Below are 23,657 nucleotides of genomic sequence, written 5' to 3'. Positions count from 1 at the left end.
GTCGAAACATAATGCAGATCATAACTAAAGCAACCAACAAGCCCTTTTTTCAAATATAGCAGTTATAGCAACTTCTTTTAAGGGATGCGTTTCATATGGAGATCCAGCAGTTCTTGAATCGAGTGTCAAAAAGTGTCATCTGTAATCCAGATAAATCCAATGACATTTAAGGGGCTTGAATTTTTTTTGCAAGGCAATGCATATATTTAGAGCAGGTACACACAGTAAAAAGAACAGTATGGTAAATGTTTCACATTTTCTCCCACAGCATGGCCTTCCTGCAGGTCCTCTAGTTTTTCCAAAACATGCTAGTATTTATATTGGTGACTATAAATCACCTTTAGGTGTGAATGAGTATGTGAATGTATGTGCATGCTGCTGCCATGACCCTGACCAGGATACTGTAGTTACTGGAGATGAATGAAGAAAATAAAATCTCTTTTGAAATCATTTTTTGTGAACATATTGCAGAGCTCTGAGAAAGGTCAAACAGAGATGAATTTTAACACGCTTTAAATGACCACCAACATGTGATTGCTGTGGACTGTGTCCGTGACCAATAGCACACAAACTATTTATCAAGTGTAATAGCAAATAACTCACAAATTATAATTGAATAACCACACACACACACACACACACACACACACACACACACACACACACACACACTCTTTGAAACACAGTGTACCTGATCTGAGTGGGTTCTGTGCACCTGCTTTCAAGTGGGTTTTTAGTAAACAATAAGTTCATGCTATAAATATGCTATGCTAATGGACTGGCTGCAATGCACTGCTGTTAACAGAAACACTGGGAGGTAATGCTTGAACAATTTTTCCTTTCGTTTTAAAAAATATTATTTATTAACTTTTTAAATAAATATCAAATGTAGGAAAGTGACTGTGAGGTTAGGTGATCGTTCTGACATTTGAATTATAATTACAAGCAAAGTAACTGTATATTTCCACTCTTTAATTTTAGTGCATAATGTGATGTGAGAAAAACATCAGAAACAATTTGGTGTGATGACTATAGACTACTTACACAATACCAAGCGAGCTGTTGAAAAAAAAAACATCTGCTGCGTGTGGCATAGCAAGGTTTGCGTGGCTTCTATTATTTCTAAAAATACACCTGAACGAATAGGCATGTGTATGATGGTCTAGCAAACTATACACATGAATTACACACAAACAGACATAGAAACAGCAAGAAAAAAAATCACCACCACTAGACACACACACACAAACAAACACACACAGCAATATAAGATTTTTTTTTAAATTAGTGTACAAACATGAGCAGCATGCAGGTAACACAAAATGCCCAACAAAGCAAATTGAACAAATATATATATTTTTTGCTTAATCTAAAATGTTTTTACATTAGTTTTAGCTTTAGATGATTTTATTATAAATCAAAGAAGGATTTTGGAGATTTTGAAGGATTATTAATGAAATAGTCTTCAAAGACCAATTAGTAAAATAAAAATGTGGAGTGCATTATGATTTTTTTTTTTGTTTGATCCCTATCTTCAGCTCTGGAAGTAATTAGCATGCGGTTAAGCATAGTTAATGACTTTGTTTGCCTCTTTGTGTAAGCTGCTTGTATAAGACATAGACGTATACTGCAAAAGGTAGCTTACATGTGTGCATGAATTGTCCATGCAACTATAAATGCACAAAGCATATAATATGCATGCAAACAATATTGTCATCAAATTCCATCAATGTTTTCTTCTCATATCTACATCAATCATGAATTTAGTCTTAATGTTTACAACATTGTTTTAATGAGAATTTCTTAACTGTAAAAAAATCTGGTGTCACATCTGAAGGGAAAATTATATGGTTGAATGTATAACCATCACCTACATTTGTTTCACAAACTGTTGCACACAATTGTCTAGAATGTCTATGTACATTGTGGCATTATGATTAGTCTTTACTGGGACCAAGGAGTCCTGCCCAATCCTGTAGCAGCATGACAAAGACTTCGTGCAAGGCTGGTGATGAAGAAGTCGATTGGCTTGTACAAAGCTCTGGCTTAAGAGATAATGTTAAAATCTCATTACACTTATAAAACAATTAAACAGTCTACAATTTTTTGTGCAGGACACTCTGGACTACCATTTAATCTACAGTAAATTCGGTTATCAACAGTTGCTTGACTTAAGAGATATACAGATTATATTAATAATTATTAACGGTAAATAAAGGCCAATTTAGTTATCGTACTTTATGTGCTAATATAGCCAATATGTGTGTGTGTGTGTGTGTGTGTGTGTGTGTGTGTGTGTGTGTGTGTGTGTGTGTGTGTCTGTGTCTGTGAGTGTAGGGTAGGGTTATAGGGAGAACAGAGACCTGAAAATCATTATTTTATCATAATTTTATTGCAACAGAGAACTCATTCCTGACTTTGTATTTAAAGCATATTGCTGTGAAAGGAATAAAGCCCAAAATATAGAAAAAATAATATGTATAACATATACATGTTATACATATATAACATTTAAAACTGCACTTACAGACAAATATATATTTAAAGTTGAACAATATGTAAATGCACACGACACTGTTACAATTGTGTATCTATTAGCAGAACCTGACATATGGCACATACAATTTCCCTCTCAAATTCAGATCCGATGCCCACTTATTTTATGTGCCAGATAGTCGACCTCCTTCCCTGTTTCCCCTCCCTCTTTTTCTTTTATCTCTTGCTCTTTCTGAAAGTCATCTGCTCTCTGAGCTGTAAGCACCAGTGTGGCCTATGAACCTAAATGAGAGCATACAAATGATTTGTGGCACTGACGCCTCTGTATGGATACAGGAAGAAAGGAGAAGGAGCAGGAGAGTGGATAATGTCACATTCACCTTGTATTCCTTTACCAACCCATAATAATCATTTTCTCCATTTTCACAGCGATTTCATTTTCCACCATGGCAATGGAGAGAATCAGGAAAAGTGATAAAGAGAGAAACATAGAGAGAGAGAGAGAGAGAGAGAGAGAGAGAGAGAGAGAGAAAGAGAGAGAGAGAGAGAGAGTGTGTGTGTGCAAGAGAGAAGGGAAAGGGGGGTGTTAAATTTGCACGCTGACCTTTTTCTGATCCAATCTCACTGATGAATCCTAATGAAGGCTTTAATAAAATCACAGTTTACAATCTGTCCCTGCATCAAAGCATGGAATCGTGTTCAATCAAGACAATATCTCTCTCCCTGTTATTGGACAAACCATCAATATTCCCCCAGAAACAGAGAACAAATGTGATGAATAAAGCATTGTACATATATACGTGTGTATGTGTGTGTGTGTGTGTGTGTGTGTGTGTGTGTGTGTGTGTGTGTGTGTGTGGGTGTGTGTGGGTGTGTGTGAGAGAGAGAGAGAAAGAGACAGAGAGAAATAAATGGGGGTGAGGGTAAATGCCTGGCCCATTTGTTCCAGATGCGGCCTAATATTGACAGTCGTCACATGCATTTAGATCTTAATGAAAGGCTGTCAAGACAAACATACACAGGCACAAGCAGCAGAGGTTACATTTTAAACCTGCTATAAGCATCAGCGTGAATGACCAAACGCATATACCAAATTCATACATAGAACAACTTCACACACAAACATACACACACACACACACACACACAAAGGTTAGATGTAAACTTAAAATTGAACTTAAATAAAGGTAAGCTATACATTATAAACAGAGTTGCAAAAGTACACACACCCTTCACACAAGGAGAAGTACTGATACTCGTTTTAAAAGACTCTGGTAAAAGTTGAAGTACTGACTACACTTTTTTTACTCATGTTACAGTAAAGATGTTTTTTTTACTTATGTAAAAAAGTAGCCATTACTACTACCTGTTTTAGTGTAATGCTGGTAACTGGATTCCACGTCATATTAATATTAGAGCTGTCAATCGTTTAATATGTTTAATCGCGATTCAACGCATTTTTTTTTTTTACTGTAATGAACACAGACGGACAAATATGGATGCTTTATGCAAATGTATGTTTATTATTGTTAAACCATACTAAACATACAGCATGAAGACAAAATATTTTTGTAAATGTTTTAAAGTAATTATGGTACTTTAAATTACCGTACCTAAATCATTAGGACACCAAACAAAACTTTTAGTATGTTTCCACATGGACGATTAATGAAGTGATACTGGAGAAACTGTACCTTTTATAACTATCAAACAGATTACATAATCATAGAATATTTGCATTAGATGCAAGTTGTTTTTTTTTAAAGAAGACATTTTGAGTATTCACTGAGATTCAGGTTGTTTTATTTATGTGTCTGTGAAGAGAGATGGCAGAGAACACATCCTGTTTCTTTCTTTCTTTTTTTGTTGAGTGTATACAATTAAAAGTAGACCCTTTACAAATTCAAATAATGTATTTGTTTTAGTTGTACAATACAAAAATACTGAGTAATTTAAGTTTGTTTTGGCTTATGAGAAAAAATGCCAAAAAACTGGCTGGTGCGTTTGTCGACCCCAGAGGGTTAATTGTGTGCATTATGGTGGACTTTGGTACGGATCTGCAACTTGGAACATCAGTAAAACAAATGTTTAGTGATTAATATTATTTTTTATTTTTTCAATTAAATCTGAGTAAAAGAAGGACGTCATGAATAAACGTATGTTGCAATAACGGTTTTAATTGAACTCTCTTATATGTATTTATTTATTTTATTTTTAATAAAAATGGTAGAACAGAAATGTGTGCTGCATTAATCGCACTGCATTAGTGTTTCTGTTCTTAGTCATGTTTACATTGCTGACTTCCTCTGTCTCATCCACATTAGCCCCATACATTGTTGCTTTCTTCCTTGTTCATTGTTTGCTTTGTAAACTAGCATATGTCTGTGGTGTGTGACAGCCAGAAAATGATACACCAGTGGTAGATTGAAAAAGCAATGACTGGAAATGTCACGACGGCGTATTGATGGGCTTAACCAAATAGAATAAAACAAAAGTAACTACCCTGTTTTGAAAAGTAAAAAGTCCAAATATTGTGTAAAGATGTAATTAGTGAAAGTAAAAAGTGAAGTAAAGCACTGATACCAGAAAAATGTACTTAAGTACAGAACATTTATATACTTCCCACCTGTGACTATAAATGAATACAGTATAAAAGTGTAGGGTTAACATCTCTGATACAATATTCTACAGTGCTGACATCTTGTGGGCAAAAAACATTACTGCATTGAAAAGACAGGAAAAAAACAGCATCCAACATCCTTTTTCTTTTTAAAACTATCCTTGTGTGACTCTTTCACTGACCTAAATATTTATTCAGATGATGATTGCTATAGCAACACCTGCATTGACCCATAAGATTGGTAACACAAAAGCACTTTCTTTGTGAGGAACAGCCAAAATCTCCACAACATGAAATTGTATGACCTTTTTGGTAAATTTTCACATTTTTGAACTCTCTCTCTCTCTCTCTCTCTCTCTCTCTCACACACACACACACACACACACACAGACACACACACACACACACACACACACACACACACACACACACACAGAATTGTTTTAGAAAAAAAGAGGTTCTCTTTGTAAAATAACAAACAAGAGTATGCAAATACATGTGCAATATATATCTGTAGAATATGGTAAATATAAAAATCTTTCTCTGTATGTTCATGCATGTAAGCAGCATTTGTGTTTCATGTGTTTAGGTGAAGGGAGGGTGTGTGGCAAGAAGGAGAATGAGTTTATCATGAAATGAAACGACAGCTGCACCACAAATCAAAGCCCATTTACTACTGACAGAGTTATTACTGCTTGTGCATCTCATAAAGCCAGAGACATCCCCCACCCCCACCTGAGCAGACATACACACAAAATCTGTCCATTGCTACACATAAATACATTTATAAACCTATGCTAAATGACTTTTGGAGTAATGTTAAAAAGCATTTGTTTGCCTAATAGTATGTGTATGCCGCAGGTCATCTCATGGAAATACTTTGTACAATTAGTGTCTACACTGATTTGGTGTGTATTTGTAAATAACAACAAATATTACTGCAGATTGATAAAGAGTGATAACATACATGTAACACATGGTACCACATTTCAGCAAAAATGCAGTGGAAATCTCCACAATGGAAATTTTTCTTAACAAACCAACTCGTCCCATTCAATCTCAAATACATATTTACACTTGGCTGGAAATGTTACCAAAAATGTATGCATTGGATAATAAATAATGTATCCTAATTTCTTAATAGGGCTTAGAGTCTAACCTTAACCCTAACCCTCACACTCACCCTAGTCTCGACAGAACAATAAAATCAACACTAAAACAGCTTAACATTTTTATGCAGTGATGAGAAATGCCTTAATAGTTCAAAACATGCTTCATGTGAGGGGCAGCTCTCAGTAATCACTTCATCTCAGATTGAGTAAAGTGATTGTAAGGTTGATGAACGAATAAATAATACCAGATTGCATTTGGATTTTAAGATTGTGGAAATCATTTTTCATGCCAGGTTTTAAATTGTCAGACCTTTGAGTGTCACAATAATTCATTTAAAAAATAAGCTTTCATTAAGGCACATTGTTTCATACAGAATGTTAATATTTGCTCAAGGTGTCATGTTGTTAATCGATTATTTATTATTTTTATTTACAAACATCTAAAGTTTCCAACATTGATGTAACTATAGATGTTACAATTAATTTGTAACTTCTTAGACATACAATACAGTGGCTTATGCTGTTACAGAGTAGCATGTTATGACCAGCATAAAATTGCACAGCATTCCAAACTGATTTTTCATAAATTAAGGAGCAAAAACTTACTTTGCGTGGTAACGTTTGGGAGTAGTTTTTAAAATGTGAACATCCAGCATCTAAGAACTGCAATATAAAATAGCACTGCTGTTGCATACAAAGCAAATAAAGATACACAGCTGATATGGTTTGGTTAATGCTGAACCTAGGTACAATGCTCTCTATTCATAAGACTAAAAGATGGGGGCTCAAAGACATGCTTCCTTCATAAATTTTTACCCTTCTAATGAAAAGTCATCTACACTTCATTTTCAGCATTCTAAGCTTATATACACTTATGCATACAATAGTTCATTATCATATTAATGTGAATGTGCCTCTCTTAGTCCAAGCTTATATTTTCTAAAGCTAGGAATTTGTGTAAAAGTTTCATTTGCACCAGCTACAATCATCAAAGTGAATGAGAGAAATGTTTTAGACCTATTAAACACACACATACACATAACATGACATCATCAGAACCTCGAAACTTTAGAAGCACATACAGCACGTTATCGTTTTGAACAAATAAAGGGTTACAGCAAGGAACACGGATATATAGATAAATACATATATACATATACACACAATAAAGAGTCTTACATACATCTATTATGTGTTATTTTCAATAGATAAATGTAAAAAACCACAGCACAAAGATCAAAAGTTTAAGCTTAAATAGTTCAGTGCCTGAAGCATAACTCACACATGCTCAGACACACAGACTTATTTCAGCATTGTGCGATGCATCTTGTGACTCTCTTTTAACAGATCATGTCCCTTCATCAAAAACTGCATGATAAAAAATACTCAAGTCGATAAAGGGCAATCACAAGACCTGAAGCAGGTTTGTAATATGCAGAAAAACTGTAAAATCCTCTCCCCAAAGAATTAACAGAATGTTTAGCTGCACCTATTTTTAATGCTCTTATAACAGAAATATCTTGATAAAAGCAAAGAGAACATATTCCTACCTTTACTTCAACATCTGCTTTCTTTTTGTTTAAAAAAACTTTGTGTGTAGCTCTGTGCTTAGATTGCAGTGATTTTCCTATGCAAACTTGGGTGGGCATGTACCTGAAATTCAAATAAGCACAATGCTGAGTTTATTTATATAATCTAAATCTCATTTGCCTCTATTTGAATATCATGTGTACGGTAAACCGTGGTTTGTGAGTAACTAACTACAAAGTGTGCCTACATCTCTAACCCCTGTCTCTAAAGCAAAATAACATTCAACTTCAGGCTTAATAACTTTTACACAGAGCTAATAAATGAATAAATATTTCACTGTTTCAGATGTAAAAGTACTCATATGATTTAGATAATTTGTTGTCAAAGTGTACAACTGTGTATGCTTCATAAGGAACACTTACTAACAACAACAACCACAACAATATTCCACATACTCTTTGTGTTGTTTGTACCACCTGGTGGATAACGGAAATAAAACAACTAAACTCAGTTTACTTTCTATAGGCCTATGTGCGTGTCCTGACATGTTTCACAACCTCAAAGCCTCCAAAACGCGGACTATTGTGAACATTTTATTTTATAACTATCAAATATCCTATTTAATTTCAGCCATTTTTTGCCATTTAGTGTTCTATGCACATCACTGTGGTGGCATACTCAGTAGTCTAAGTATTCAAATGACCTGACAATTCATAATAAAGAAAAGTGTAAGGTATTTGTGTTGCTTCTATTTTAATTTGTAATTGTTAAAATAACGCTTAGAAAATGAAGAAAATTAAAGCGAGAAAAGCGTTTTGGCGTTAATGTGGCAGTAGGTGGCGCTGTCTATCTATCCTCACACTAAAAAAATAACAATAACAATAATATTGTTATTGTTATTATTATAATAATAATGTTGTTAATAATAATAATAATAATAATAATAATAATAATAATAATAATAATAATATTTGTTGTAGTAGTAGTAATATAAATTAGTTGCACTATATACTTTAAGATTTTATATATATATATATATATATATATATATATATATATATATATATATATATATATATATATATATACACACACACATTTTTTTTCTCAGATAACAATATAAAAATTTGAAACGTATTGAAGATGTCACTCTGCTCCAATCAGAAATCAGAAACCATGGCAGTGCCAAAATAAGCTTCTTATGACCAATATACAGGGGACACCATCACAAAACTGCAATCACTATCAATTTTGATATGTCAGAGTGGGTGTTTGTTTAGAATAATTGCTGGACTATTTTAGGATTTGAATGAAAAAATGCAAATGTGGTGAGGCAAAAGTGAAAAACAATAGAGAATTTCCCTTTGATATTATAATAAATTACAAAAAGCTCATTGCACCTATAAAATGAGACTGTGCAAGTAAGGTTTTAGGGTAAAGCTTTAAAGCTGATGGATGTACGATTTGAAAAATGCTAGTTACTTGTGAAACATCTATCGTGTGGATTAATCACAAGACTGTGAGTCACAAATCAATATCCATTCAGAGACAAAGCTGTGTAAATGCACAATGCACACAAAGCAGTATGAAAACAGGCTTATTCACAGCATTTGTATATATTTTGGGACATTATTATTTACACTCTGATACAATAAGTACAGTATATTCTGCTATTAGTTTTGCTTTGTTTTAGTGATGTGTTAATGTTAGAGAAGTGCAGAACAGAGCACAGGCAGGGTAAAGTGGGTGGAGAAGAGTGTCAGGAGTAATTTGTGATAGAAGGGTATCTGCTAGAGTGAAAATAATTGTTTTTAGGACTGTGGTGAGACCTGCTACGTTATATGGTTTAGAGACAGTGGCGTTGACTAAAAGACAGAAGGCAGAGTTGAAGATGCTAAGATTTTCATTGTGAGTGATGAGGATGGACAGGATTAGAAACGTATATTGAAGTGTCCGCACATGTAGAATGTTTTGGAGACAAGGTGAGGGAGACTAGATCGAGATGGTTTGGACATGTGCAGAGAAGGGGCACAGGGTATTTCGGTAGAAGAATGCTGAGGATGGAGCCACCAGTAAGGAGGAGAAGTGGAAGGAGGAGGTTTATGGATGTGGTGAGGAAAGATATGTGGGTTTTCGGTTTGAAAGAGGCAGAAGTAAAAGACAGAGTAGCATGGAGATGGATGATCCACTGTGATGACCCCTAACTGGAGCAGCTTAAAGAAGAAGAATACGAAAATTAAAACCATGTGATCATCATTGTCATTATTATTAAGTGCCAGGAGAAGACCTTTTAGAACAGCTTGTCTTTTAGCTAGTGTTAACCAACTAGTCCACTGTCTGACTACTTGATTCATGGCTGACCTGGTTGCCAATGGATTTGTGTTACCTGTTCTGTGGAATAAAAAAAAAAATCACACGATACAAACTAATGGTCTAGTTTTACCTAAATACCTAAGATAAACCTTCTGGACTGAGGAGTCAATTTAGGTATTCCAACCGAATACACATGAATAATGTCTCTAGGTTACGTATGTAACCCTGGTTCGTTACCACATTCTGAAAAACGTGTAATCTGTCCAATGGAACCATGGGGTAATGTATCAACCAGGAAATTATAAAAAAATGTGCAGTGAAAACAGCGCTTGCTTCGGGAAAGTAAAGGAACCGCTTGCAGGGATGCAGGAAGTGTGGCCCCGAGATGCAGCGTCTCGTTTCCACAGGAAACCAGCGTTACATACGTAACCTAGAGATGTTCCCCTGTAGGAACTTGAGCTGCTTTAACAAAGCTCTTGGAATAAGAGTACAACACCGCTAGACTGACAAATCCCTGCCTAGTGTGGATGTGCACAGCTAGGTTGAAGGACTGAGGGGCCAGGAGTTGCACTAAAATCAAGGATGTAAGTCAAAGGTCAGAGGGGTGGACCAGCCCGCAGCGTTGCAGATGTCTTTGAGAGAAATCCCAGAAGAAAAGAAAATAGAAGCCTCTACACTCTTGGTTTAGGCGCCCTGGGATGTATACTGTCCTTAGTAAGAGCAGCTTCCCTAGGTCCACTGGTTGATGTAAGAGACCACGGATGTGTTGTCCGTATGGATCAGCAAATGATGGCCCCTCAGGTCCGAGAGGAAATGCTTTAACGGCAGAAACACGTCCAGCATCTCCAAGCAGTTTTTGTGCCTTGGGTGGAGCGGACATTCATATCCGCATATAATTTAGTATGAGGATGCCCTGTAGTCTCAGAGGAGACAGAGCAGCATCCACGCACTTTGTGAAAGCACAGGGTGAGAGTGCAAGGCCAAACAGAAGAACACAATATTGGTAAGCTTCGCCCCTAAAAGCAAACCTTAGGAACTTCCTGTGTAATGGAAGGATGGGTATATGGAATTACGCATGCCTCAGATCTATTGTAACGAACCAGTCCTTGAACCTTATTTGAGATATAACTTGTTTCAGCGTGAGCATCTTAAACCTGAACTTCATGAGCAAGAAGGATGGGGGAAGGAATCCTCCATCCTTCTTTAGAACTATAAAGTCCCGGCTGTAGAATTCTTTGTCAGGGGGAAGGACCACCTTGATGACCATCTTCCTTAAGAGCGTGTTTACTTCTTGTTCCATCACCAGAGCCTGCTCAGGGCCCACCAGAGTAGGAAACATCCTGTTGAACTGAGGTGGCAGAGATCCAAACTAAATCTTGTAGCCTCTTTAAAATTAGATCAATAATATCTGTCAGGAGTTTCCAGGCTGCCAGATAGTCTATTAAGGAAATCAGCAGGCCCACAAATCTACATTCCTGGACAGAAGCTTAGGGAGGCGCTCACTAGAGACTGCTGTGCCCTGAAAAACAGAGGATGGCAGGGATAACGAAACGATCTCCTGAGGGCACTGAGGAGAGGCGGGCACCATGTACACTGGCCTCCCCCAGTGAGACCCCTTAGAGGTCCTGAATGGTCAGGACTTTTTTTTCGAAGCCCTCCTATTAAAGATAATGGTCCTCAGATCCGTCACTTCCTTGGGCTTTGACTTTGATGATCTGCCTCTGGACCTCCCAATGTGTAACTTGTACCTAGCTGGGACTGCTATCAATCTATCACTGAGATCAGAGAGGGTCAGCCACAAGTGCCTCTCAAAGGCCAGGTCAGAGACAGGTCTGTGACACAGCACAGTTTAAGGATGTCTCCCTTGTACACTTTGCCCACAAAAGCCGAAGAGGTCCGAAGCGGCTTGATAGGCAACACTGGGGCATTGAGGGACGATGCAGCACCGGAAGAGAGATAGCTCACCAGCATCTTCTCAACCTGGGAATCCCCCCTTAACCACACTCCCTCAGTCCCACTACATTAGAGTAGAAAGTAATGTTGGGGCTGAAGATGCAAGCTGAATAAGAATTATTCCATGACCCTTGGTGTACAGCTCGAGAAAGAAAGGCAGGCCCTGAAACAGAGGCACTGACCTAGGTCACAGAAAATGCTCATCCTGCTTTTTAGCTGGCCAACAATGTTAGTAACTACCTCCAAATGTTCCTCAAACTGGACAGGCTGTGGAGGCAAGTCCACAGGGTTGTCCTGCATGGCGCCCCCATCATCCCACTCCTGTGTTTTTTTGTTATGTAGCTTTATGTTTAATGTAGCACCAGGGTTCTGGAGGAATGTTGTCTCATTTTGCTGTGTACTGCGCCAGCTATATATGGTTGAAATGACAACAAAAGCTTCTTGACTTGACGTGACTTAAAGCTGGGCAATACAAATTCCAAATGAAGGATAAAACAGCCAACTAATCTTTGTTAAGTTTGGAACTTGCCATCAATTCTTCTTCTTCTTTTGGCTTCTCCCATTAAGGGTCACCACTGCAGATCTTCTTCATACACCATGTCCTCCACATCTGCCTCTTTTAAACCAACTACCTGCATGTCTTCCCTTACCACATCCATAAACCTCCTCCTTGGTCTTCCTCTTTTTCTCCTTCCTTGTGACTTAATCCTCAGCATTCTCCTACTGATATACTCCATGTCCCTTCCCTGCACATGTCCAAACCATGTCAATTGCACTTCCCTCCCCTTGTCTCCAAAATGTCCTACATGTGTGGTCCCTCTTATAAACTCTTTTCTAAAGAAACTTGCCATTAATTATGAATCCTAATAAAATAATAATAATAATAATAATAATAATATTATTATTAATAATAATAATATTAATAATAATGATAAAATAATCTTAATCATAGTCTTGATATATATATGATATAATGCAATTAGACAAAATAGGATTCCTAAATGAAAAAAATGCCAGCAATTATGAAACCTATTTTTTTTTATTGCATTATATCATATATATCAAGACTATAATTAAGATTATTAAAGCATAAAAAAACACTGATACCAGTGAAACTGGAATAAATTTAAAAGGAAACAATAAAGAAAGCAATAAGATGTTAAATCTCAAAAGTCAGCCTCATAAATTTACTTAGGCATGCTACTTATTTCTAATATTATTTAACTTTGTAAAGTAATAATTCTAATGTTATGTGCACAATGTTGCAGTAATTCACTGTGAAAACCAGGTATAATATACTGTATATCTGTAGGTTTACTTTGCCTAGCGTAGATGAGAATGAATTGTCACCTTATTTGGAACTGAAAATTATTCACAAAACAAATACATAAATAAGTAAATAAAAATGCAATAAAGAATACATTGTAGTGTGTGGGGTTAGACATGATTAATACAATTAGGTGGCTCTCCACCTTATCTTTGATCTAATACAATACACGTGGGTGTGCATCTCTATTTCTCACACACAGGTCTGATTTAATGAATACCAACCACTTTATACAGGCCATATTCTTTTTCTAGGACATGGCAATGACTTTTTCAAATGCCATGTTCATTTGCCACACTTGGTTATATTCCTCAATAGACTGCAATTAGACTGATCCCACAGCTGAGGAAAATTAATTGTTCCCATGATCTAAATGCATGGGCCCATGCCAGGTTTAGAAGTGGTAACACATGGTATTGTTTGGTCAAAACCTAAAAATGGAAAATACATTAGAAATAATTTTTAAAGCCAGAAGAGGTAAACAAAGGGGAAACAAAAACTAAATATGTAGATTGCAAATGTTATGCCAGTAGTAAAAGTAACATTACAAGTTAATGTTTACAACAGCGAATCTAAATGCAGCTTAGGTTGTTAATGTACTGAACCTGTCTGGCTATTAAGAAAATATAAAATGTGTTACTTTAGATTGCCAATTAGAGATGAAATAAAATACACAGAATATGATGTACCCTTTAGATATGAAGTGAAAGCAGACAAACTTGAGCTGAATCTGAGCTAATTACTTACAGAATGTGTTTGTCAGTTGGATATGATTGTGACCTTTAGGGTTATTGATTTTTATTTCCTCTCGGCAACTTGAGAGTTATCTCTAGTGAGAGTTTGTTGTTACAAGAAGTATGCCCAACATTAAAAAAAAACTGCAAATATTTCTTATTTAGTTCTAACATGTACACTTTATACATGTGATGCTTTTGTTACAAATAGGTACTGCAAAGCCATATGAACATCATAGTAAGTGCATAAATAGCAGCAACAGGAGTCCTTACTGAACCAGAAAATGTGACAAAATATTAAATCAGAATAAAAAGTAACACATACTATTTTTTTACTGTAAATGATACGTTTAATTTGTAAACCCCAACAACTTTTTCTTACCTGTGTAAAATATTGTTTAGCTTTAAATTTAGAGGTAAAATACCAACATGTTTGATTTTATCTTTTATTTTCAATTGTACACACCAAAACTGTATACAGACTCTACTGGCACTTACAACATTCCTTTAGATGTGTTTAAAGCATTCGGTATCGTTTGAGTTAGGGTGGTAGGAAGTGGGGAAATGTAATCTTTAGAAGAACGAATGTAGCTAGGCAAGCGCCTACAAGCAGGGGTGTGGTTGACTAATTATTCCAAGACTTTTCAAGCAGGGGCAAGAGGCCTCGAAATGTGGGCCTTGTTTTAAAAGCACATGGGATATAGTGCTGCTTTGTTTGGTTGTGTTTGAATTTGCCCCAGGGGAGGTAGGCCAAGTTTGTTACTTTAGTTTGTTTAATTTGTTTATTTAGAGGGATTTATTTTGATTGTATGGGAAAATTGTTTTTGTTTATTTAGATGCAGATAAATTGAGCAATGCTGACTGTGTATGTTGACAGCTGCTGGTGTAGGTAAATATATGGGCTTTGTCTTTTTTTTTAATAAGATGGCATTAAAAGATTTTTTTTTATTTCTCTTTGGGAATGTGTTTTGATTCAGCTCTGGATAAATGCTTGAACATCAACTGATTGTTATATTTATCTGCCAATGAAGGTAAATTATTTAATATTTTAATTAAATAAAAGTGAGTGTGTAGTTGGTAACCATGGTTTTAAATGTTTAGTGTTTTTTTGGGTTTTAGATGTGGATGAAGGCTGAAATGCTGATTGATTGCCATTTTTGGTAGCAGATGAAGTTAGGTCAATTGCTGTTTCTCCCGTCTTATTTTTGTTTGGTCCCCTGGTTGGCCGGTCTCAGGATTGTGCTTCATGGTGGCAGCACATGTATCGTGTGAATTGTTTGTGTATGAGTCCGGTTGGCTGGGGCTTTGTTTTTTATTTTTTCTTCTTTTTATTTCTATTGATGACACCTTCCCAGCCTTATGTCGCCAGCTTAATTCATGGTGCTTGTTGTCTGTGTGTTGGTGTGCATCCCTCTGTGTATGGGATTTAAGTTTGCTGTGTTTTTTTTTGTTTTTTTTGTAGTTATGAGTGAAGGGTTATGTTTTGAGTTGTGTGTTTTTATTTGAATTGTTGTTATTTCTTTTCAGTGTTTAATGCAAGAGGGATGTCCTCCTCTGCTTTAAAGGTTTGCCACCCGCAAAAAAAATCAGCTATTATAGCGAGAGATTTGAGCTGGCTGTTAACCTCGTTGAGAGCTGGGACCAATTTTGGATGAGTTACTTGTATAAATTATTTTATGTTTTGTTTTGGATTGTTGTGTATATTATTTGCTGTCCTATTTTTGTACCTTGAGTGATATGAAGGGTTTCGTTTTTGGGCCTGTGCTCTAAACAAGTTTTTCTCTTTTAAATTAGTTTTGAAGGAGTGGCGTAGTGTTACACAGAGATCATGTTTTTATGATTTAAATATATGATAAGAGTGCTCACCCAATTAACACAGTTCACCATTTATCCAGAAATTCACAGCTAGAGGCTTTTGGTGGCCCACATTAGTTTAGTTACCTTAATGCAACTGCATAAAAACTAGATGCAGTTTTTTTTTTTTCCTCAGAACCAATGTGAACATTATGCCCCTACTTATGTCTCAGAAGCATCCACCTCAATGGCTAAGATGGGTCTAGTTGTTAAAATATCAGGGCTGTGGTTAACTGCGGTTTTCAACAGAGAGAAGGCCATTCAATCGCTGGACACCATAGAAGTGTGTTACGTTTACTTAAGTGCATTAATGTTAGGGGGTGTGCAGTGGAACTGAATTCCCTATAAAAAGTTGGCAAACCCTATGTAAGCTATGGTCACCTTATCCTGGTTAACAGTTCAATGTTGAAATTTGGGCTAATGGTTGTCAAGGCTTTTTTCAATGGACATTGAGACAAAAGACAATGATGTTGACAATACCATGACCAGTGGCTTAGTTGTCTCTTAGACCAAAAGCTGCTAGGGTTATGGAGCTTGAGCTAGTGCATGCTGAGATTGCAGTGCATTGGGCATTTGGCACTCTCATGCACTCTATGAAAGGGTTTTGACATAAGGTTCCTTGGTTTTCGATCAAATAGTCAATGAATATGTCTTATCCACTGGGCATATCAAGCTTTCTTGAGTTGAGGCAGATGCTGTAATGGACAAACCTGTGGAGGTGCCTGAACAGCCAGTCCACTTTGAGGAGCTCTTGGAGGTAGTAATTTGTGCTTTAGCCAAGTTCAATATTGCTTGGCCAGCAAAAAGTCAGGAACAGCGCCTTCTGAATAAATTTTACTAGTGTTTCCTGTGACCAAGATCACTGCCTCCGCACCAGGGCCTGCCATTTTTCCCCTCTATGTACAGTAAACTGTTCAGGTCTTGGGGCAGCACTTATTTGGCCGCCTCTTCAGCCCCACTTTTTTCTCTCTACTCTAATGTATTGGGGCTAAAAGAGTGCGGATATGAGATGATGCCCCGGGTATGAAGAGACCCTGGATGGCTATCTTCCCCTGGTGCTGCTTTGACCTGCAAAAGGACATAGATGAGGGAGAGCTGCATATTAGCTGCATCATGCTACAGATCTGGCTCTTAGGGCCAACAAAGAGACTGCTTGGGACATAAGCCAGTCTACTGACAGGGATAGAGCCATGCTCCTGGACACCCCAGTTGTGTCCACTGGCCTGTTCGTTGACAAGGAGGCAAAGAGACAGTTAGCAGTGTTGCCTCAGCACATGGCGCACACCACTTCTTAGTGCCCTCAGGGAATTGGCCTGTTAACCCTGCCACCTCTGGTGCTTCAGGGCACTGAAAGTGCCTCTCTTAGCTTCTGCCTGGAAATGTAGTGGATTTGGGGGGCCTGGAGGCACCATGGACAGCTTGAGTGTTGCTCAATCTGCTCCAGGCATACCAGAAGTGAGTCTTGAGATTCCCTTATGGATGCCTGGAAACACCTACTACATGTGTCTCCATGGGCCCTGCACACTGTAGAAAGAGGCTACATGATTTAGTTCGGGTCTCAACCACCATGACGCAACAGGGTAGACCCCCACTCTGGTGGGGCTCGAGCAGGCTCTGGTTATGGAACATGAAGTACAAACTCTAAAGAGGAAGCAGGCCATTGAGGTGGACCCTCCCCCAGACAGAGAATCCAGGTTCTACACCCGGGACTTCAATCATAATCTTACATTCCGTTTGGATGTTGGTTCTCACTTTCCAATGTTCTGTATTGTTTAAAGACTATAACACTGTTGATATCAACCAAATTTGGATGGGTTCCTCTCCTTTCCAGGTTTCTTCCTCATAACATCTGGGGGAGTTTTTCATTGCCACAGTCACCATAACTTGCTCATCAGGGATAAATACACATTTTTCACCTTAATTCTCAAATTCTGTAAAGCTTCTTTTAGACAATGTTCATTGTGAAAAGTGCTATAGAAATAAACTTGACTTGACTTCTTAGCTCCCAAGAAGGACAGGAAGCTGTGTCCCATTTTGGATCTGCATCAGCTGAAATGCTCACTAATAAGGCTCGATAGATCTGAATTACATGTACTTCCACATACCCATCCTTCCTTCTCACAGGAAGTTCCTGAGGTTTGGCATTGCACTCTCACTCCGCACCTTGACTAAGTGTGTAGATGCGACTCTGGCTACTCTGAGGCATCTGCATACTGAACTATATTAATGACAAGTTGATATTGGCTTATTTAGAGCACTTGGTGACCAGGCATCAAGATGTCGTTCTCACCCACATGAAGGAACTGGAGATACGTAAGACTAAACACCAAGAAAAGTGTACTTTCTCCAGTACAGAGGACCACCTATCTAGGCGTGGTGTGGGATTTGACCACTATGCCAGCACAGCTGTCTCCTGCTCGAATCGAGTCTATCCTCACAACAGTCAAGAGAGTGAGAGAAAGTCAGTCACTTACTGTAAAGCAGTTCCAAAGACTGCTGGGTCTGATGGCAGCTGCATCCAATGTGGTGCCACTTGGCCTCATATACATGCAACCCCTGCAGTGGTGGCTCAGGACCAAAGGGTTCTCCCAGGAAAGGTAACCCACTTCACACAATCACTTGTCGAGCCTTATGAGCCTCAGACATGTGGAGAGAACCCGGGTTCCTGTTACATGGCACTGTGTTGGGTTAACGTCAAACACCTCCCTCATGGGGGCACATCACTTGCCTCGGGATGCTGGCCGTGCTTCTAGCATCGAAGCAGTTCTTCTAAGATCTAAGGGGCCATCATGTGCTGATCTGTACAGACAACACATTGGTGTTCTCTTACATCAACCACCAGGGGCATCTGCAGTCTCACCTCCTTTACAAGCTGGCATAACAGATCATCCTGTGGGCCTAAGGAAAGCTGCTCTCACTGAGGGCAGTAAATCCCAGGGCAATTAAACCAGGGAGCAGACGCTTTTTTGAGGCATAGTCCAAGACCCTGGGAGTGGAGGCTCCAACCAATGTGGTGGAGCAGATATGGAAGACATTTTACAGAGCACAAGTAGACCTCTTTGCACTAGAGAGACCTTGCATTGTCCCCTCTGGTTTTCCTTCACTTACCCAGCCCCTCTCGGACTGGATGCTACGGTGCAGGTGTGGCCGAGGCTTTGCCCATACGCTTTTCCCCCTGTTGAGCTGCTTCTGGAAGTTCTTAAGAGAATTTCCTGGGATGGCGTCCATCTCCTCCTGGTAGCCCCGTGCTGGCCAGGTTGGCTATGGTTCACCGACCAGGTAAACTTTCTCCAACACCATCCCTGGGAGATTTTCCTTAGGTGGGATCCTCTGTCTCAGGCAGGGGGTGCTTTGCTTTGCCCCGAACTGTGGAGGCTGTGGCTGTGGCCCCTGTGGTCCTTGACATTTTTAACAGTCAAGACTGTTTATCTACTGGCTTGAAGTGTGGCCTCTAAGGCCTTTGTCAGGTCCTATAGCCTTAACATTAGTGCCCTTCGGCCAAGCTGTGTCTGCCCACACTAGGCAGGGATTGGTCAGTCTGGTGTTATTGTACACTCGTTTCTAAAGCTTTGTTGATGCAGCTCGAGTTCCCAAAGCGGAACGTCTCTAGATTACATATGTAACCCTAGGTCCCCAAGGGAACAAGATGCTGCGTCTCGGTGCCACACTTCCTGCATCCCTGTGAGCACTTTCTTCACTTTTGAAGCTAGCTCTGTCTCCATGGCATGTGCTTTTATAGCTTCCTGGTCATTGGAACAATTACACACATGGTTACAAGTGTGGCCATGCAGAGCCTTCCCGAAGCATTATTGATGCAGCCTCTTGTTCCCTTGGGGAACAAGGGTTACATACGTAACCTAGAATTGCTGACATGGTCCAGAATCCCAAGGCATACTTTAACTCACTGCAAGCACTTTGGGTGAGGGTTAAAAGGACTCTGGCCTCTGGTGCAATCTGATTGAACACTCCGCCCCAAAGTTCAGTGAATCAAGTGTATGTGGATAAGGGCTCTCTGCCTTGCCTGCATTCTGCAGCAGACTAGTTTAGCACCATGCCAGTGAGTAGGCCCATAAACTGAGTGATATTGCAAGCAATTGACATTTCTTCATAGCAAGCAAAGTACAATTAGCATTACGGCAAAAATCAGTTATAGTATAAGACATCAAAAAAGATGCAAGATCATGCAATCAGCAAACAAACTGGACTTGGCACAAACCAAACACAGATCAAAATTAGAAGACACAGATCAGGCATAACATTATGACCACTGAGAGGTCAATAACACTCATTATCTTTTCATAATGGCACTTGTTAGTGGTTGGGATATATTAGGCATCAACATTTAATCCTCAGAGTTATAGTGTTCAAAGCAGCAAAACAAAGGCCATATTTTTTTGGGCATGTGAGTATCAGAACTGGTTCAGGTATGGTTTGAGGAACACAACAACAAATTTGAGGTGTAGACTTCCAAATTCCCCAGATATAAATCCAATCAAGCATCTGTGGGATGTTCTGGACAAACAAGTCAGATCCATGGAGGCCCCACCTTGCAACTTACTGGATTCTAAGGAATCTTGGTGCCATATACCACAGCACACCTTCAGGGGTCTAGTGGAGTCCATGTTTAAAAGGGTCAGGGTTGTTTTTGCAGCAAAAGGGGGACCAACTCAATATTAGGCAGGTGGTCATAATGTTGCAAAGTTTGTGTGCCTGATCATTGTATCATACAGAGTATGATAGCTAGATGATCTTTCTATCTCAGTGTGTAAAGCAATGAAAGATCTTGATGTGATTATTAACCTTAGTCTGTTCTTTGAGGCTCATGCGAATAGCATTACCAGGATAGTCTTCTTTCACCTTAGAAATATTGCTAAAATAAGAAATATAATGTCAATACAGGATGCAGAAAAAATAGTTAATTATTTTGTTACATCAAGACTAGACTATTGTAACGCTTCATTTAGTCCAAAATGCAGCAACAAGTGTCCTTACCAGAACCAGAAAATATGACCACATCACCCCCGTTTTAATCAGTCTACAATGGCTCCCAATTAAATCTTGCATACATTACAAAATTCTACTACTGCATATAAAGCACTGAATGGTCTTACTTTTGCAGTACTTGAGTGAACCTTTGATTAATTATGGTCCACCATGCCTACTTAGATCAAAAGGTGCACAATATTTGTTGTTACCTAAAATAATGAAGACTGCAGCAGGGAGCAGAGTTTTCGCTTACAAAGCCCCACAGTTATGGAGCAGCCTTCTAATTAATGTTTAGGACTCAGACATGGGGTCAGTGTTCATGTCTAGACTAAAAACACATTGATTTAGTCTAGCTTTTGTCAGTAGGTCCTCCTTTAGGTCTTAGATCCATGATCACACTGTATAATGTCCTTAAACAGTTAACAATGAGAATTCTTAAATTCTTATTATGTTTGTAGCTTCTTTCAGACAATGCCCATTGTTAAAAGCACTAGAACTAGCACTAGAAATAATTTTTAATTTTTTTGTAAGTAAAAATCAATCTCTTGAGATGGACCTCTGGTGAGCCTAGAGCCAGAGATACACCCTGGTGCAGCTTTAGGGGGCTCCTCAGAGGCACTGAGCACTCCAGGTCCGCTATGGTACCAAGCGGACACAAAGGCGGGCACGCGATGGAGCTGAGGGCGCCAGGACGGGTGGTCACCGTATAACGACGTGCTCAATGCCAGTGGGCACCATAGAGGCATCCAGCAAAACGGTCCTGTTCCTTTCAGAAAGATCCGACAGAAAGATCCGACAAGGTGAGCCATAGGTCCCTTTCAGCAGACATTAAGGTGGCCATACACAAGTCATTGTGTGCAGGCACGCTGCGGCTTGACCTGCTGAGGCATAAGCTTTGCCCATTAATGCCAATGTATTCTGAAGGGGCTTGGTGGGCAGTGCCGGGGTTTATTTTTAGGGACGGTGAGACACCGGGGGAGAGATGGCTGGCCAGTGTCTCTTCAACCCGGGGCACTGACTCAAAACCACACTCTTTTGCATTCTAACAATATTGGAATATAGGGAAGAGAGGAAGAGGAAGAGAGGCAGAGCTGAATGCTTTCGCCGCAAGGAGAAGAAACTGCCGAAAGGCGTGCTTCCGAAGCTTGCGAGCAAGCACTGGACCTGGCAGGTGAGGAAGGAGAAAGGGACAAGCCATCTCCAGACCCTCTGCCAGATCCATCTGTGATCCATCTGAGATAAAGTGGTGTGCTAGTTCCCCCCCAGGAACTAGCACACCACTTCATCTCAGCAAGAGCAGGGCCCGAACCACAAGGAGTGGCCACACGCTCCTTAAAGAGTGCCCACTGGGAGCAGGGTGTTCACATAGACATCTCAGTGCAACCTGTGCAGTCGGCTCCCTCGAGAACCGACATAGCGTGCTCCGTTGCCAACCAAGCAACACACAGGAAAGAATGCTTCCTCTTACTGCTTGCTTTAATTTATTTATTTTTTCAGTCATTACCACTAACCAATGAAACAAACACATATAGAGTGATTCCTGAACAAACAGAAGCTAGTGCCAGCTTTAATAAAGCTTTAATAAATTCATTACTTAAAACCCAATGAGCATACTATCATGCAAGTGTTATTTACAGAGCTCATTTATACATTTTGCTAATCCAATAACTTATTATTGCAGAATTACTCATTAAAAGTATACATAAGGCTTTGGTTTAGTAAAAGATCACATTTTAAAAGTAGAGGAGAAATCTAGTTAACCTGATGGACAGAGGGATACAAGATAAGATTGTTATTGTTCCTATGTCTGTCAGCTTTGGCTTTTAGTGGTTTATCTTGTGACCATCTTGTCACAGTTGTCTTAAAAGTAAGGAAAAATAGCCTATCAAAAGCTGAAATGGCACCTAAAGAACCAGATTACTGTCAACCCACTCAAAACTAAATTGACAAAGAGAGCCAAAATGCAGTTATGATCCATCTTCTTGTATGAAAGGATCATGTTTTTTTCTGCAGTAGCTTATGCTTGTAAATGTGATTTGTGTGTGACTGTGGGTGGGTGGTTGCATGATTGAGTGAAAGAGAGAGGTGGTACTGATTGCTGGATCCATAATGTAGCAGAGCATTACTTCAAATATAGCAAATGATCCTGCTGTTCCACATAAGCTCAAATTTTTAACAATCTGGAGTTTGATATTAAACTAATGCTAATAAACTTGCTTTCTTAAATATTTACCTCCTTAACCTTTCCACATTTTGTATTGTGGGAAATGTACTTATTATTAAATTGTACTGAGTTAGGATTTTCATCATTTTATTAAACATGATGTGCAAATATTTGTAACATGGGTTAATTAAATAATAATAATAAAAAAAAATTACCTTTGTTGAGTTCAGTTTCTTTACCCCCAGTTTCCATACTTGATAAGATCACCTTTAAATGCAAGCTCTGGTATTGTCTTTTCAACAACTGCATCCACCCAGGCTTCTATTTCCAAGAACACACTGCAGCCTACAAACATGGCTGGCTCAGACTACACTACCCAACACACATGAATATTTTCACATTCACATGCCCTGGATTGTTAATCACACATCTGTTCTCAATTACACCTGCATTTATAGGCAGACCATAAACACCTCACGAGTTGTGAAGAAGTATTAAACAGTGGAAAGCCCCGAGGACCACACTCTTCTTTAAAATCCTCTTAAAGTCCAGGTGCAAATTGAAGCAT

At 38.7% G+C, this 23,657-nt stretch overlaps 1 protein-coding gene across 5 annotated transcripts in view; it reads right to left on the bottom strand.

The window, feature by feature from the left end:
* Window positions 1-23,401, bottom strand: part of myt1b (myelin transcription factor 1b) — an 87,975-nt gene extending 64,574 nt beyond the window's left edge. For all 5 annotated transcript variants that reach the window (XM_046870134.1, XM_046870135.1, XM_046870139.1 and 2 more), the window contains exon 1: window positions 23,305-23,401. In XM_046870134.1, coding sequence (XP_046726090.1) covers window positions 23,305-23,398 — 94 coding nt within the window. In that variant the 5' untranslated portion in view covers window positions 23,399-23,401. The remainder of the gene's footprint in view (window positions 1-23,304) is intronic.
* Window positions 23,402-23,657: the final 256 nt, after the last annotated feature.

Source organism: Silurus meridionalis, chromosome 16, assembly GCF_014805685.1.
Source record: "Silurus meridionalis isolate SWU-2019-XX chromosome 16, ASM1480568v1, whole genome shotgun sequence".
In the NCBI taxonomy this organism is placed as follows: domain Eukaryota; kingdom Metazoa; phylum Chordata; class Actinopteri; order Siluriformes; family Siluridae; genus Silurus; species Silurus meridionalis.
Note: the sequence above shows the minus strand (reverse complement) of the source record. Positions and strands in the feature narration are given on the sequence as shown.